Source organism: Sceloporus undulatus, chromosome 2 (genome assembly GCF_019175285.1).
Source record: "Sceloporus undulatus isolate JIND9_A2432 ecotype Alabama chromosome 2, SceUnd_v1.1, whole genome shotgun sequence".
In the NCBI taxonomy this organism is placed as follows: domain Eukaryota; kingdom Metazoa; phylum Chordata; class Lepidosauria; order Squamata; family Phrynosomatidae; genus Sceloporus; species Sceloporus undulatus.
The window spans coordinates 296,984,037-296,999,384 of record NC_056523.1 but is presented as its reverse complement, the minus strand read 5'-3'; the positions used below and the strand labels follow the sequence as shown (position 1 = coordinate 296,999,384).

General features: G+C 41.0%; 1 protein-coding gene across 5 annotated transcripts in view; it reads left to right on the top strand.

The window, feature by feature from the left end:
* The window catches only part of KIF2A (kinesin family member 2A), an 81,131-nt gene that overhangs the window by 33,664 nt on the left and 32,119 nt on the right, over positions 1-15,348 (top strand). For 3 of the 5 annotated variants that reach the window (XM_042450310.1, XM_042450308.1, XM_042450307.1), the window contains exons 5-8: positions 2,565-2,687; positions 3,758-3,858; positions 11,880-11,975; positions 13,159-13,213. In XM_042450310.1, the coding sequence (XP_042306244.1) occupies positions 2,565-2,687; positions 3,758-3,858; positions 11,880-11,975; positions 13,159-13,213 (375 nt within the window). The remainder of the gene's footprint in view (positions 1-2,564; positions 2,688-3,757; positions 3,859-11,879; positions 11,976-13,158; positions 13,214-15,348) is intronic. The other 2 variants (XM_042450312.1, XM_042450309.1) reach the window with 1 other exon arrangement.

Genomic DNA, 15,348 nt, shown 5'->3' with positions numbered 1-15,348 from the left:
ATGCTGTCTCTTACTGACATTTTGCTGTCAGTTTTCAGTGGATCTTTAAGAGGTCCATTCCCACATAGGTTGTTCTATAGCATCACAGCCTCTTCTGTTTTGGCTTTGGAGATCATAATTCAATACTAAGTTCTTTTGTATGATGCCGGGAGTCTTAATAAGAAGAAACCATTTGAGTTTTTATCCTTATATGACAGAGTTGGTCCTTCCTAACTGTTAAGATCTGTTCATTTTTTTCAGTGGTTCTTAACCTTAGGTCTTCTGGAGATTTTAGACTTCAACTTGCAGGAGGCATAGTCAATGGCCAATAATTCTGGGATCTGAAGTCCAAAATATTAGGAGGCCCAAAGGCTGAGATCCATTGCTGTACTTAGTGTTATAATTTTTAAACTTTGACCAGTGTGGCATAGTGGTTTGAGTGTTAGACTACGACTCTGGAGACCAGAGTTTGATTCCCGGCCATGGCCATGGAAACCCACTGGGTGACCTTGGGTAAGTCACACACACATTCTCAGCCTCAGAGGATGGCAATGGCAAACCTCCATTGAACAAATCTTCCCAAGAAATCCCCATGATAGGTTCACTTTAAGGTTGCCATAAGTCGGAAATTACTTGAAGGCGCATAACAACTACATATGGAATTAGAATCATAGAGTTGGAAGAGACCACCAGGGCCATCCAGTCCAGCCCCCTGCCATGCAAGAACTCCCAATCAAAGCATCCTCGACAGATGGCCATCCAGCCTCTGTTTAAAAACCTCCAGGGAACGAGACTCCAGGGAACGACACACTACACTGAGGGAGTGTGTTCCACTGTCGAACAGCCCTTACTGTCAGGAAATTCCTCCTAATGTTCAGGTGGAATCTCTTTTTCTGCAGTTTGCATTTATTGTTCCGCATTCTAGTCTCCGGAGCAGCAGAAAACAAGCTTGCTCCCTCCTCAATATGACATCCCTTCGAATATTTAAATAGGGCTATCATATCACCTCTTAACCTTATCTTCTCCAGGCTAAACATACCCAGCTCCCTGAGTCTTTTCTCATAGGGCATGGTTTCCAGACCATTCACCATCTTAGTTGCCCTCTTTTGGTCACACTCCAGTTTCTCAGTGTCCTTTTTGAATTGTGGTGCCCAGAACTGGACACAATATTCCAGGTGGGGTCTGACCATAGCAGAATACAGTGGCACTATTACTTCCCTTGATCTAGACACTATACTTCTGTTGATTCAGCCTAAAATTGCATTGGCTTTTTTAGCTGCCGCATCGCACTGTTGATTCATGTTCAACCTATGGTCTACTTGGACTCCTAGATCCCTTTCACGTGTAATCTTGTTCAGTCAGGTGTCCCCCATCCTATATCTGTGCATTTCATTTTTCTGCCCTAAGTGCAGTACTTTACATTTCTCCATGTTGAATTTCATTTTGTTAGCTTTGGCCCAGTTTTCTGGTCTATTCAGAAAAGATCCAGAAAGTGCTCACCTCAGCTAGAATAGCAGATGTTGAGGCTGCTCCCCTGTTTAGTGAGAAGGACACCTGTGCCTCTTTCTAGTTGAGATCTCTAGAGCTTCAGAGGATGCTCTGTGTGTATATATATCCAGTTCTGTGGCTGCCTATGTAGCCACTTGAATAACATCACTTATGCATCAGCAACATTCATTTTAATTTCCTTGAGTTATGTGTCCACCTTACTTGCAGGCTGATAGTTTGGGTAGGTTGACACAGACTGCAAATCAGCCTGCAAATAAGATGGACACATAACTCAATGAAATGAAAATGAATGTTGCTTATGTGTAAGTGATATTAGTCAAAAATGTGTGCCTAAGAAAACCAAACCTTGATAATCTTAGAGGGGTCAGAAGGTGGGATCTGGCCTGGGTTGCATATCCTTGTGTAGTCTATGGCTTGCTCCCAGACTCTTTCACTGCTCTGTCACATCTACCAGAGGGTGTAGTTAAATGTTCCTTTACTTAGCACCTGTGGTAGATCAGCTCCTGTATCAGTATAAATGCTTGTATAAGAATAGGGTGTAGGACTCCTACTGTACTCTGTTTGCATCTGTAATACCAGTGTTGATATGCAGATAATGGGGCATAACTACTGCATTAGAGGTGCTCATGGAACATGTGAATAAACTCTCTTGTAACCAACCTGCGTCTCTTGTTACTGCTCAACCAATTGTTTTATTCTGTTGCAACTTGTTTAGATCACATGAAACTGTCAGAGAAGGAGACTTATGTAGTAAAATAATTTTCCTAGCCTTGAGACAAATGTTGTAAGTGTCATGATGCACCATATTCATACTATATTGAAATATCAATATCAGGTTTCTTATACAAAAGAATTGATGTATGCTTAATATATATGTAATTTTGATACAGTTTATTTCATAGCATGGTCTCTTAATCAAATCATTTTATCTCCAGTAACTGTTTTTACAGTTTCTCTCTGCCAGATTTATGCCTTATTATGATAATTAGGAAATAATTGTATTGAAAAATAAAATTAATTTCTTCTTTTCCAGTTAGGCTAAGTGTCATAGTAATGTTTTATTTTTGTTTTTGCAGTGATTGGTTCTGCACGTGCACGGCCTACTCAACTTCCTGAACAGTCTTCCTCTACACAACAGAATGGTAGTGTTTCAGATATATCTCCAGTTCAAGCTGCAAAAAAGGAATTTGGACCCCCTTGTATGTAAATCATGTATCAAGGATTCATTCATTTTAGGCATTACATGTACACTCTCTTGGACAGTTATATAATTCATAATTAGTGACGTCTGTATAAGTGTTATGTCTCTTTCAAGAAATCACAGTGTGATTGTTCTTCCATAGTGTTGTTGGTAACAAAAATGGTTAAAATTTCAGTTTTTCTAAAATCCTGGACTAAGATAGAAAGCTGATCAGACCATTTATTATGTTGAACAAAGAGAATAACATGTTAAAGTCAGTGCTTGTTCTATATTGTCACTTTTCACTGTCCATATCCCTTAAAGTGGAGGGGAGTGATGCAGGAGAGCAAGAAATCTACTAAGGCAATAGAAAGCCTTGACACTGTCAGCCAGTTTTGCATGGTGCAGGGCAAAGATCTAGCTTTCTAATAGCACTTTCAAAATGATTACTCAGTTTGCATATTTAGAGAACTTTAATGGGTGGAAGACAGGCTAGGCCAACTATAATGTGGATTGATATGTCCATTTCTGTCAGTATGATAAGAGGCAGGTGTAGCCCCCAAGCTTGGATTAATTGATTCTGAGATTTGTAGTTTTGTGAGATATTTAACCTTCTCTCTCAGGGAGCTCTGGTGCCACAGCAAGCTACAAACCCCAGGATTCCATAGGATGGAGCCATGACAGTTAAAGTGGTGTCAAATTGCATTAATTTTGTAGTATGACAGCAGCCTCAGACTTACTAAGTCTGTCTAGGTCCAGCATCTGCCTGTAGCCAATGGCAAAATGTTTCCCCATGAATTCATCTGGGCTAGTTGATTTATACTGGTAGTTTAGCAAAAATCAGTATAGGTAAGCAGTAACCAGAGCATTAGTGCTCAGTCATGCTGACAACTTATTACTGAGTACTCTGGTTTCACTCCCATTCTGCTATGGCAACATACAGCTCCATGTAAGTGAGGGCCCTGGGCTATTCTGTTTAGGCTGTATTATTTTAAACATTAGTTAACATAAAGAATGATCTGTTCTGCTGATCATTTTTAAAAAATGAAATATAATTCACAATAAATTAAAATATTATTTTTCTTTAAGCACGTAGAAAATCAAATTGTGTGAAAGAAGTTGAAAAATTGCAAGAAAAGCGTGAGAAACGAAGATTACAGCAGCAGGAACTTAGAGAGAAACGAGCTCAGGTTTGTGTTTCTTCATTTATTTTTTGGGGGGTATTTTCATGGCAATTTATTTCAACTACTTTTGAATTTTTTTGACTTGCTGGACACTAATACTTCTTAACAGGTTGTGGATAAAATACTGTGTTTTTGCTATTAAGAAATGCTATTTGGAAATGAGATATAAGAAGAGTTATTTTAAGTAACTCTGCAGTATTTCAAGGGAGTTGCATAGGAAGTAAGTACACTGCTGCAATCTTTAGTGGGGGGGAAATGCTAATTTGTGAAAAATCCTTCTATATTAATGAGTCCTGTCATAAAGCAGAAGCTTTGGAAGGACCAGTAGCATAATCTTGTCAGCAGGCTGGCATGTTAATTCTGGAGCCTAAATGTGAGACTTCTAGTCTCCAGTTGACATTAAGAAACAATATTGGCACTCAAACAACTTGATGCTGTGTTTAAGCAGTTAAAATGTATAAGGATTTTTCTTTCCTTAGGAGTCAAGAATTAGCATGGGATATACAGTATAGGTTTTTTGTCTTTGAAAAGAGCTTAAGACATATGTTGTACTTTATGCAGATGGGGCCATCTGCAACAGTGGACCTTTTCACAGACTTGTCAAGAATAGCTATGTGGAAGCACCTCAGTATTGAAGCCAATACCTGTCTGTGTTAAACTTGACATCCAGTGTGTTTCCTAATGGTTTGTTCATTTACTAACGCATCACTGTTTCCAATGAGATTTTAATTTCCATACAATCAGATGTAACCTGTGTATGAAAGACTTGAAAATGTCTGTGTTCTAAGAAACATGCATCTTATAAATTCAAATATTGTAGTTTTTCAGGGTAACAGAAGAAATACAGAATATTCAACTAACCAATCATTGCCCAATCTATTTTACTAGGTTTCACTTTATATTTAATTGACAACAAGGGTCTGGGGAAAAGGGAAGGGAGTAAATTATGTATGTTAAAATTAGAATATCAGCAAATATGTTTTTGGGGGAATGTCAACATATTGCAAGAGTTTTTGGAAGACTTCGTTCAAATCTCTGCTTCCTGAGAAGCTGTGGGCAGATCACTGGCTTCTTTCAGATGCTTACTTGATTTGAAGATCTAGCTCTGTGAAACAGAATCTGGTAGTCATTCATACATACTACAGCTGCCATAAGTGTAATGTGTGGAGCAGGCATTTTACATAGAAGTTTATGTCTGTACAGAGGGCTGAATTATGATGTGGTCCCTCCTCACTTTTGGGGATGTATGTTGTGCATCTTTGTGAAGTATTCACAGTCCATGTTAAAAAGGAAGGGCTTTTATTGGTCACTAGCTTTTCCTCTCATATTCTTCTCCAATCTAGCAGTTACCTAGTGGCCTCTGATCTGTTTGGAGAGCCGATGTGGTATAGTGGTTTGAATGTTGGACTATGACTCTGGAATACGATTCCCAGCTCAGTCATGATATTGACTGGATGACCTTAATAATAATAATAAAATTTATGTATATACCGCCCTTCTTAGAATCAGGGCGGTGTACAGCAAAAGGCATACAACAATATAATAATACAAACATAATTTAAAAACAGCACAGAACAATAAAAACAATAAAATTCGTGCCAGCTTGACAATGCTGACGGATGGGGGGGAGGGGAGAGCATTCTGGGGCGAAATAGTCAGGGGTAGGCCTGCTCGAAGAAATAGGTTTTCAGCCCCTTCTTAAATTGGGCTAGGGAGGTGGCTAAGCGGAGCTCAAGGGGCAGCGAGTTCCAGAAGTTGGGGGCCGAGATAGTGAAGGCCCTCCTAGAGGCGGAAGCTAATCTAGCCTTTGGAACTCTTAGAAGTTGCTGCCCAGATGATCTGAGTGTGCGGGGCGGATTATATGGAGAGAGGCGGTCCTCCAGATACCCTGGGCCCAAGCCATTTAGGGCTTTATAGGTAATAACCAACACCTTGTACTGCGCCCGGAAGCGAATAGGCAGCCAGTGAAGATCTTTAAGCACTGGTGTTATATGACTGGCCCTGGATGTACCAGTGACCAGTCGGGCTGCCATATTCTGCACTAATTGCAGCTTCTGAGTATAGTACAAGGGTTGCCCCATGTAGAGTGCGTTTCAGAAATCCAGTCTAGAGGTTACCAGAGCATGTACCACCGTTTCAAGGTCCCTCTGGGCCAGGTAGGGACGCAGCTGGCGTATCAGCCGAAGCTGATCACAGGTGCTCCTGATTGTCGCATCCACCTGAGATGTAAGGTGCAGCGATGAGTCAAGGAGCAACCCCAGACTGTGTATCGAGTCCTTCACGGGAAGCGTGATCCCGTTCAGGACAGGTGGAGCCACAGCCATCCCTGGACCGGGGGAACCTATCACGAGTACTTCCGTTTTCTCTGGATTCAGGCTGAGTCTATTTTGCCTCATCCAGCCCATTACCGACTCCAGACAGGCCACGAGAGGAGAGATGCCATCCCTGGTCACTTGGACAAGTCACATGCTCTCAGCCTTAGGGAAAGGCAATGACTAACCTCTTTTGAATAAATCTTGCCAAGAAAACCCCATGGATCACCATAAGTTGGAAACAAAGGCACACAACACACACACGCGCACACACACACACACACACATGCACACACATACACCCTGATCTGGTTGTGCTATTGGTGAATGCTAGATTGGTTCACAGCAAGACTACACTTGGTCATGATTATGTATGACGGGTATTACCAGAGCTGGGTGGAATAGAGTTGGGCCAGTTTTGCTCATCTGGGAACTTTGTATAGCACCACACCAAACTGGAGGGAGGGTGGAGTGCTGCCCTGATCCATTGAAGCTTTGTATTGGTTGTGTTGTGGATGTCCTTTCATTTATCAGGGCTTTCTCCCCAACTGATGGCCGTTGGTAGAGAAGCTTCTAGAGGGTGCTGAGGGGATGTTGGGAGAGAGAAGGCCAAGGCCTCCGCCTGTGGCCCTGTCTCTTAGTCAGGAAGTCAGGTTTGGGAATATGTTTGGCTGATATAATTATAATTTTGTAATTGATACTTTAAGTTTGTGCTTGGAGGACCAGTTGTTCTCCATGGTTGTTTTGTTCTTTAATGTTCTTTACTTAGAATAAACTTTCTTCCTTAAGTACTGCCTCTTTACACTCCTTTTCGTGACCTTAACTCAGCCCTGGTGGCACATTGGTTAAATGCCTGTACTGCAGCCACTCACTCACAAACCACAAGGTTGTGAGTTCAATACCAGCCAGGGGCTCAGGTTCGACTCAGGCTTGCATCCGTCAGAGGTAGCTAAAATGAATGTCCAACTTGCTAGCAGCAGTTAGCTTTCACATTGTAAACGATTTAGGGAGTGCTGAAGTGCACTAATAAGTGGTTTAGAAATGTTCTTACTATTTTTTTTGGGGGGGGGGGGGGGTTTCCAGGCTATGTGGCCATGTTCTAGAAGAGTTTGTTCCTGACATTTCACCAGCATCTGTGGCTGGCATCTTCAGAGAATGCTGGCATGGATATATTGGGAGGGTCACACAGAGTATGTGTGTATATATATAGGTGTGTGTGTGTGTGTCCCCAACTCTATTTCATGCCAGCATTCTCTGAAGATGCCAGCCACAGATGCTGGCAAAAAGTCATGAATAAACTCTTCTAGAACATGGCCATATAGCCCCCAAAAGCCCCCCAAAACTATGGATGTTGGCCATGAAAGCCTTTGACTTCACATTGTACTTGCTGTTGCTATATAGTGCCTCACTGTTTGTCAGTTACCAGTAGCAGTCCCAGCAATGTCCCAGGGGGTAACTGGTTAGTCATTGGGTGGTGGCAGCAAGTATTTTGGGATTAAAGGTGGTCTCAGGGGGTCCCATCCAGCTCAACAGGAGTGGAGTGGGACCATAGAGAACCTTCCCATGGTGGCAATGGGTTCCTCTGCTTCTCTCTTACTTCCTGGGAGGGAATTAAAGACAGGTTTGATTGCAAAGAACAACCTTCACAGGTTGCTAGGAAATCCCACCACCCTGGGAGTGGAATAAGGTCTTGTAATATGTGTTTACATAAAAGGACAGTTTAGAGGTGCTATAGCTGTTTGCCTTGGAGTCTGATGGTGTCAGGTGTAGTTTTGGAACACTTTAGATTTTTGGTTCTGAAGGACACCACTATGCATGCTTTGTCTTCTTTGATAAGACTGGTTTAGGTCTTCTTGGCTGCTATGACAACCAAGGGATTATCTCAGTTTGTCAGTGGCCTGATGCATAGGCCATATTGTCAATCTAGGCTTTCCTTGAGGCTTGAAAAAGGTGGTTGGAAGAGTGTGTGTGTGTGTGTGTGTGTGTGTGAAAGTCATACTATGTTTACACCACTTTCTTGTGAGGTGAAGGAGGTTCAATTAGAATAATCTGTCCCTCGAGATGATTTAGGGAATCTGAAGGATGTCTGATTGCTCTAGTAGATTTTCCAGTAGCTGAACTTTGGAATGGTGTGGCATGAAGAGCCATACATGCAGTTGCTTCACTGTGGAGTTCAAATTCCCCTCCAGGTTACTGGGAAGCTTTGAACAATGAAAGAGATTAAGTGATTGAAGTATTGATGTTGTCAAACTTGTAACAGAAATGATGAAACAAACACATAATTGCACTTACTGCCTGATGGTGAAAGCAGGAAAGATGGTTTACTTTGCTGCCTCCTTTGCTTTGTTGAGTAGTCATCCACTTGAGCTTTCCTGCATGGTATGGAGTTTATTTTCATTTATCCCAATGAACCCAATACAGTATTGAAATCCTTGGAGGCGCACTATGATGTTTGCCAAATGCTTTGAGATTAAAAATTCTCCCCTTAGCATTGATTTCAGTGGTGCTATTCAGTTTGTTGAGGTGTTTGATACAATGTCAAGTCGTCCTTTGTGGAACTGAATCTAATCTCTGGAACTTGATAATATTTAGAAGATGCCAACATCTCTGTGAACCTCTACCTGTTTCCCATGACCCATCATGGTTCCATCAAACTAGTCATGAGTGGATCAGTAGAAGGGACATAGCCAGGATTTAGGGAAAGGTGTGTCTGTCCAGACTAAGTTCCACCATTTTGAGAGGCTAAGAGGCCCCCCTCCCCGACACAGAAAGAGGGTTGAGCATTTACCTCAAGAAGGGGAAAGAGGAAGAGAGGGGGCTGCTCCACTTCAGTGCCATTGCCAAGGGCTCCCCAGCTTCATTCAGGGGAAAGGAGAGGCAGGAGAGTCATCTTTTGTGGGGAAGGGAAAATAAAGCAAACTGGGACAGGGAAGTTTTTGAGTCAGCAGAGAAGTTTGCCCTTGGAGTGAAGGGAAGGGGAGGAAAAAGAGAAAAGAGGACTTGCTTCCTGGCTTCCTCCTCTCAGGGGTCCCGCTACCCTTGCGCCTTCCCCAAGCCCTGCTCAGGGAGCTGTGGCTGAGTGTTGCCAACAAGCTTCAAAGATATTCCCCGGAATGTTTTACAAAAAACATTACAGCAGCAGCAATAATAATAACCACAAAGTTAATGTGACTGCTTATATCAAGAGCCATAATAATAATGATAATAATAATAAATAACCCAAAGCTGCTTTGGGTCCCAATTTGAAGAGAAAAGTGGGATACAAAAATCACCACCACCAATTATTATTATTATTGTTGTATTTCTCCCTAGGTTGGAGCCTGCTTACTAGAAAAACCTGCCCCCCTTCAGTCTTTAAGTGACCCTCTTTCCCCCAGTCCTGCCTTGCAAAAGGGTGTGTGTGCTCTTTTTCCATCATCCCCCCCCCCCCCCCAAAAAAACCCCTGCAAAATGTTTGCAACCTGTTTGGTCTCTTCTCTGCGCGTTTGCCCTGCAGCCATCCTCCCCCATTCCTGGCTTTGGAGGCATCACCCAGCGAGGACTGAGAAAGGGAGAGGGAATGATGTTACCTGTCCTCCCTCCTGACCATCCCTCCCTCAAAAAAGGCACCAATTCTGGGGAGGGAGGGCTCCCTTTATCCTCCCCCAGAAGGAGGGAAAATGTAGACATGACTTATCCCTCCTGCCTTCAGAGTTGACTGCACAGGAAGGGTGGGTTGGTACGGGGTGGAAGGAAAGAGTCCCTTCCTTCCTTCTCCTTCCTTCTTTCCTTCCGTTTCCTTCTTCCACTTCCTTCTTTCCTTCCTTTTCCTTCCTTCCTCCCTTTCTCTTTCTTCCTTCCTTTCTTTAGTTTTTCCTTCCTTCCTTTCTCCCTCCCTCCCTCCCTCCCTCCCTTCCTTTCTATTGTTCTTCCTTCCTGTCTTCCTTCCCCCCTTCTTCTTCTTCCTCCTCCTTCTCCTCCTCTCCTTCCGCAGGAACGGAGACTTTTTTCTGCCAAAAGCGTGGAGGAGGAGGAGCGGAAGGAGACATGGAAAGAGTAAGAAAGAAAGGGAAAGAAGTCGCAGGGAGGGAAGCCCTGCCCACTCCCCCTCCCTCTCTCTCTGAGCACGCTCCCGACGGGAAGAGGAAGGAGTGTGAATGCACCTGCGCCCCAAGGGGTGGTCTGGACCCCCAGAACCTCCCCTTGGCTACATCCCTGGGGATTGACCAGATTAAACAGAGGAGGCATAAATACATACAGTGGACCCTTGTAATATGCTTGGGGTTTGGTTCCAAGATCCCCCTTGGATAACAAATCCGTGGATGCTCAAGTCCTATTAAATATAATGATATAGCAAAATGGTGTCCCTTATAAAAATGGAAAATCAAGGTTTGATCATTGAAATTTATACTTTTTTTTGAACATTTTCAAACCATGGATGCTTGAATCCATGTATAAAAAAATCTGTGTATAAGAAAGGCTGACTGTAATTCCATGATGGTTTGTTTGCTCTTGTTTTGAAAGAAGTGATGATGAACTAGTATAGCAAATGGTGGGAATATTGTAAGTATAGTTTATCTGGATATCAAGCAAAATATTTGATAAAGTCCCCCATGATATTGATTAAATATGGAATAGATGGAAGAACTGAAGAACATAATCGATTGGAAAATTTTGTTCACAGAGTCAACATCGATGGCTGCACTTCAGACTGGAGGGAAGTCTAGAGAGAATGTAAGGTTATGTCTTGTCACTGACATTCTTCAACATTATTATCAGTGACTTAGATGATGAGGAAGACGAATCCAGTTTGTAGATAATACAAAACCAGGTGGACTAGCTAACACTTGGAAGACAGGAGCAGCACTTGGAAGCACTTTGAAATTAATAGAATGAAATTCAACAGAGATACATGCAAAATTATACATTTAGGCCACAAAAATCAAATATACAGGCATAGGATGCAGGGGATACTTGGCTTAGCGGTACAGTGGACCCTTGCCTTATGTGGGGGATCTGTTCCGGGCACCCCCCCCCCCCCCCAAAGGCAAATTTTCCCCTGCTCCAGCCCCATTCATTTGATTTTTTTTAAAAAAAATCTGATTTAGTCTGAATTCAAGCCTTATTTGGAAACAGAATTGTTCCAAATTGCTCCCTTGTTTTGGAAAGTCAGGGGCGTTGAACCCTGCTTTTTTGGATCTCTCCACAACCTTTCAGCTGATGGCTCACAGGATTATTCTAGACTGTCCTGGGAGAATGGCACTGCAGTGGTTCAGCTCTTAACTTGTGATTGGATTCCAAGGAATAACACTGCATGACTGTGCTTTGGACACAACTCCTAGTTTTCAGTGATTACGTGAAGCCATTGGGAGTAGTCTTCTCATTTAGGTTATGACCCTTCTATAGTTTATCATAAAAGTTTCAGAAGAAATTGGATATTTTACAAGTACAATGTGCCTGTGTCATATGCTGAAAGTAGTGCAGGGAGAAGGGGCAGTGCGTCCTGTAGGGACGTCGCCGCATGCACAGGCCCCATTAATTTAAATGGGGCTCGAGCATAGGTGGAATTTGCTTTACACGGGGGAGTCCGGAACGGATCCCCCGCATAAAGAAAGGGTGCACTGTATTACATTATAGCCTCATTACTTCAGATGTTTAACATTGCTGATGAAGATAATGCTTGAAAGCTGAGTAACTGTATATTTTAATTTTGGAAGCCATTTTTGTTTCTTTTAGGATGTTGATGCTACAAATCCAAACTATGAAATTATGTGCATGATTAGAGATTTTAGAGGAAGTCTGGATTACAGACCACTGACAACTGCAGATCCTGTAAGTTTTGCTTTAAATCAAAAATGTAAAAAAATGTGGTACTTTAAATCAAAATGTAAAAAAATGTGGTACTTTAAAATAAATTTTGTATGATAAAGTGTTAACAACCCATATAGTAAATATGCAGTGGCATTTGTGAAATATATTGCAACAGCTGCATTTACACAAGCCTACCAATTTGAGTGGATGCTGTGCTTGTAAAAACTGTTTGAATCCTAAATGGGGAAAGCAATGGAGGGATGTGTGGACCCATCCCCCATGTGTGTACCCCTTCCCCATTTCATTGCATTCACATCTAATTCCAACATGTTGCCTCAGAGATGGTTCATATGTTACTTTAGGTTGCTTTCTCTTCCTATTTGGTATGGTCTGCTTTTCAGAGCTGGGAACTGTGAGATCTCAGTCATGGCAACCTGTGAACTCAGAGGCTTCCAAATGTACTTCTGAGACTAGAAAAGTTGTGACTAGAGACTGTAAAATCCTGCTCTTTTTAGAAATTCACTTCTGTTACCAATACAAGACACCGAAACCAACACCTTACCCAATTCCAATTCTACTCTTTTGTGGCTTCAGTTTAGTAGATATGATTTATTTGGATAATATAATTTGTAATCTGTGCAACATTACTTGTTGACTGAAACGTTAAAAATGGATGAAAAAATCAACCTAGATCAGAATAATCCTGTAAAGCATGAATGGGGAGTCATGCAGCCCTCCTGATGTTATTGAATTAGGACTCCTAGCAGCCCTCGCCAGCTTAGCCAGTAATGAGGAATGATGGAAGCTGCAGTCCAAAAACATCTGGAGGGCTACTATCTCTTCTTTCAGCTGTAAGAACTTTTATGATTTATTTAGTGCTATCCATTTACATAACAGTAACAATAAAAATATACTTGCCAAAGATGTATAATTTAATAAAAAAGGGGAAATGGGGCATGATCTTCCATTTTCCCCATGTGATGCAACCTATAGATATTTGCTTTATGGAGCATAAGTATCTGTAGATCACATGAAACCTTCCTAAAAATAAGAGTTGTGTGACACTGTTGTTCTTTGAAAATTTGATTATTGTTGTTGTTGTTGTAAAAGGGATTACACCATTATAGTTGCTGGAACAACCTGTCAGTTAAATGTCACATTTGGGTTAGACTTACACATTTTGGCTTCATATCCTTTTTTTCAGATTGACGAGCATAGGATATGTGTATGTGTTCGAAAACGACCACTCAATAAAAAAGGTTTGGCTCTTTTTAATATTGAGACTTTTATCTGTATTGCCTGGATAGCTTTACTTAATACTATATATTTGTAGTGTGATCAAATATTTTGCAGTTACTTGTTAAAATTCTTCCTTCAGCTCTATCGGTTCACCATATGCATTGTTAAGAATGGTCTTTAAAGATCAGATATGTTAAGAATGTTTAAGAATCCATAAAATTTAAATAGGATTATTTCTGAATACAAGAATAATGCTGGTTTCTACTCAAAACCTGTTTCTGATTTATTGTAAATCCTTATTTATGCATTCTAAAACTGCAAAATTAGTGATGATTTAACTGGATCTATAGAAATGCACTTGGCTGTTCCTCAGTCTGTTTTCCAATTTGAAGACGGGATACTGTTGAAATCTAAGCTCAGAGTTGAACAACTCTTCTCACTTCCCACCCTTCCAGAAATGGGAAGGACATATCTTATATCAGGGCAAAGGTAGGACATGTGACACTTCAGGCCCTCATTCTTTAAAACAGCTGAGCACAACATTACAGTGTTGGAAGACAGATGCTCTTATTTTCTAATCCCTTTTCTTATACTGTGGAATAAAGAACTGGCTGAGTGTAGTAGAACAGGGAAGAGAAACTTGAATAAGGGAGAGAAATACCCTTTATCTCTATAATCTTGCAGGAAAAGAGCTTTGTTAACTCAGAGAAATTAGTGTATCTTCAAAAATAGCCAAGGTCAAATTACACACATAAATAGTTTTCATTTAAGCTTTTGGACTTGAAGAGAATAGGCCTTACCTTCATCAGTCTCTTTCTGAATCCTCTTGTGGATGTGTGTATGACACACCCTTTTCTTTTCTTGGCTGTCCTTTTATAGGTTTCTGAATTGGTTTCTGTATTGAAACTATGAGCCTTTGTGGCATAACTAGAAATGCTTTGTCCTGCTATGTTTCAGGCTTTCAGAATAGTTACGCTCCTTTTGAACTGTGAAGAAGAAGGTGGTCCTAGATTTCAAAAACATTTTCTAAGTATAATTTGGCTGCTAAAATGGATTAAATTGTGTAGCACTATATTACTAAAATGTAAGTTTTTGTATCCCAACCTCAGATGTAAGCAACACTTCCATGTAAACACCTTGTTATTCAGAGGCTTCTGATATCACCATGCTAATTGGCTAAACGAGCTGATACTGTGTTAGAGACAAATGTTGAACTTGTAATGACATTTTGGAAGGGAGAGGATTACTATGGAGTTATGTAATGTGCAGGTTACATAATATCCCAATGGAGTGCTTTGGGAAGAGCAGTGATGTGTTAAATATTCTGTCACTAACATCTCTTAGAATGTGCTTATTGTAGCTTAAGTTCTAGATGTATTTGCCCTCCTTGGAATTCTTGTTTAAGAACATATTTTAAAAAATTATTATATTATTATTATATACATTCATATATTAAGCATCCCTTATAAAAAAAACTGCATCCTCAAAATGCCCAGTGTTGCTAATTCATATGATCTGTATCTTGCCTAGCTAGGAATAAATTGTGGCCACTTCTTGGCATGAGCATACTGTATCAGTTGTACATATGGGCAGTTTGCCTATGCCAACCATGTTTGGAAGATTCTAGAGCTGAGTAGCTTGGAAACTGTTCCCATATGTGATACTAGTTAATATGTGTTATTAGTTATTTAATGCAGTTTCACTTTTAGCACGCAACCAACAAATTAAAAAATGGTAATTGAATGCCACAGAGTCTGAAAGGCAGAAGCTGCTACATTTGAGGCTGTTGTCCATGACTTTTTTTGCTCCCATTTGTCTTTTGCCGTTTCCTGTATTGTACATTTTACATTTTTAGAGATCTCTTTGATCTGTGGCCTTAAAACAAAAAAGATGACAGGGAAAAACACTTGAACCTGTTTATCAAAGGCTGGTTATATACATTCAACTTGCAGCTGGATAGGGATTTTGTTATTTCTATTTCTTCAGAGGTTATATAATCTAAAGGTATCCAAAGACAGTTGAAAGAAGAAAGATTATTTTCACTGAACAGTATTCCCATTGCTCTGTTGACATTGCCAACAATGAAGAGAATGAAGAAAGAGGCTCCTCCTCCCTAACTGTCATCTTCCGGCCTCTGAGGGAGAGAGAAGGCTGG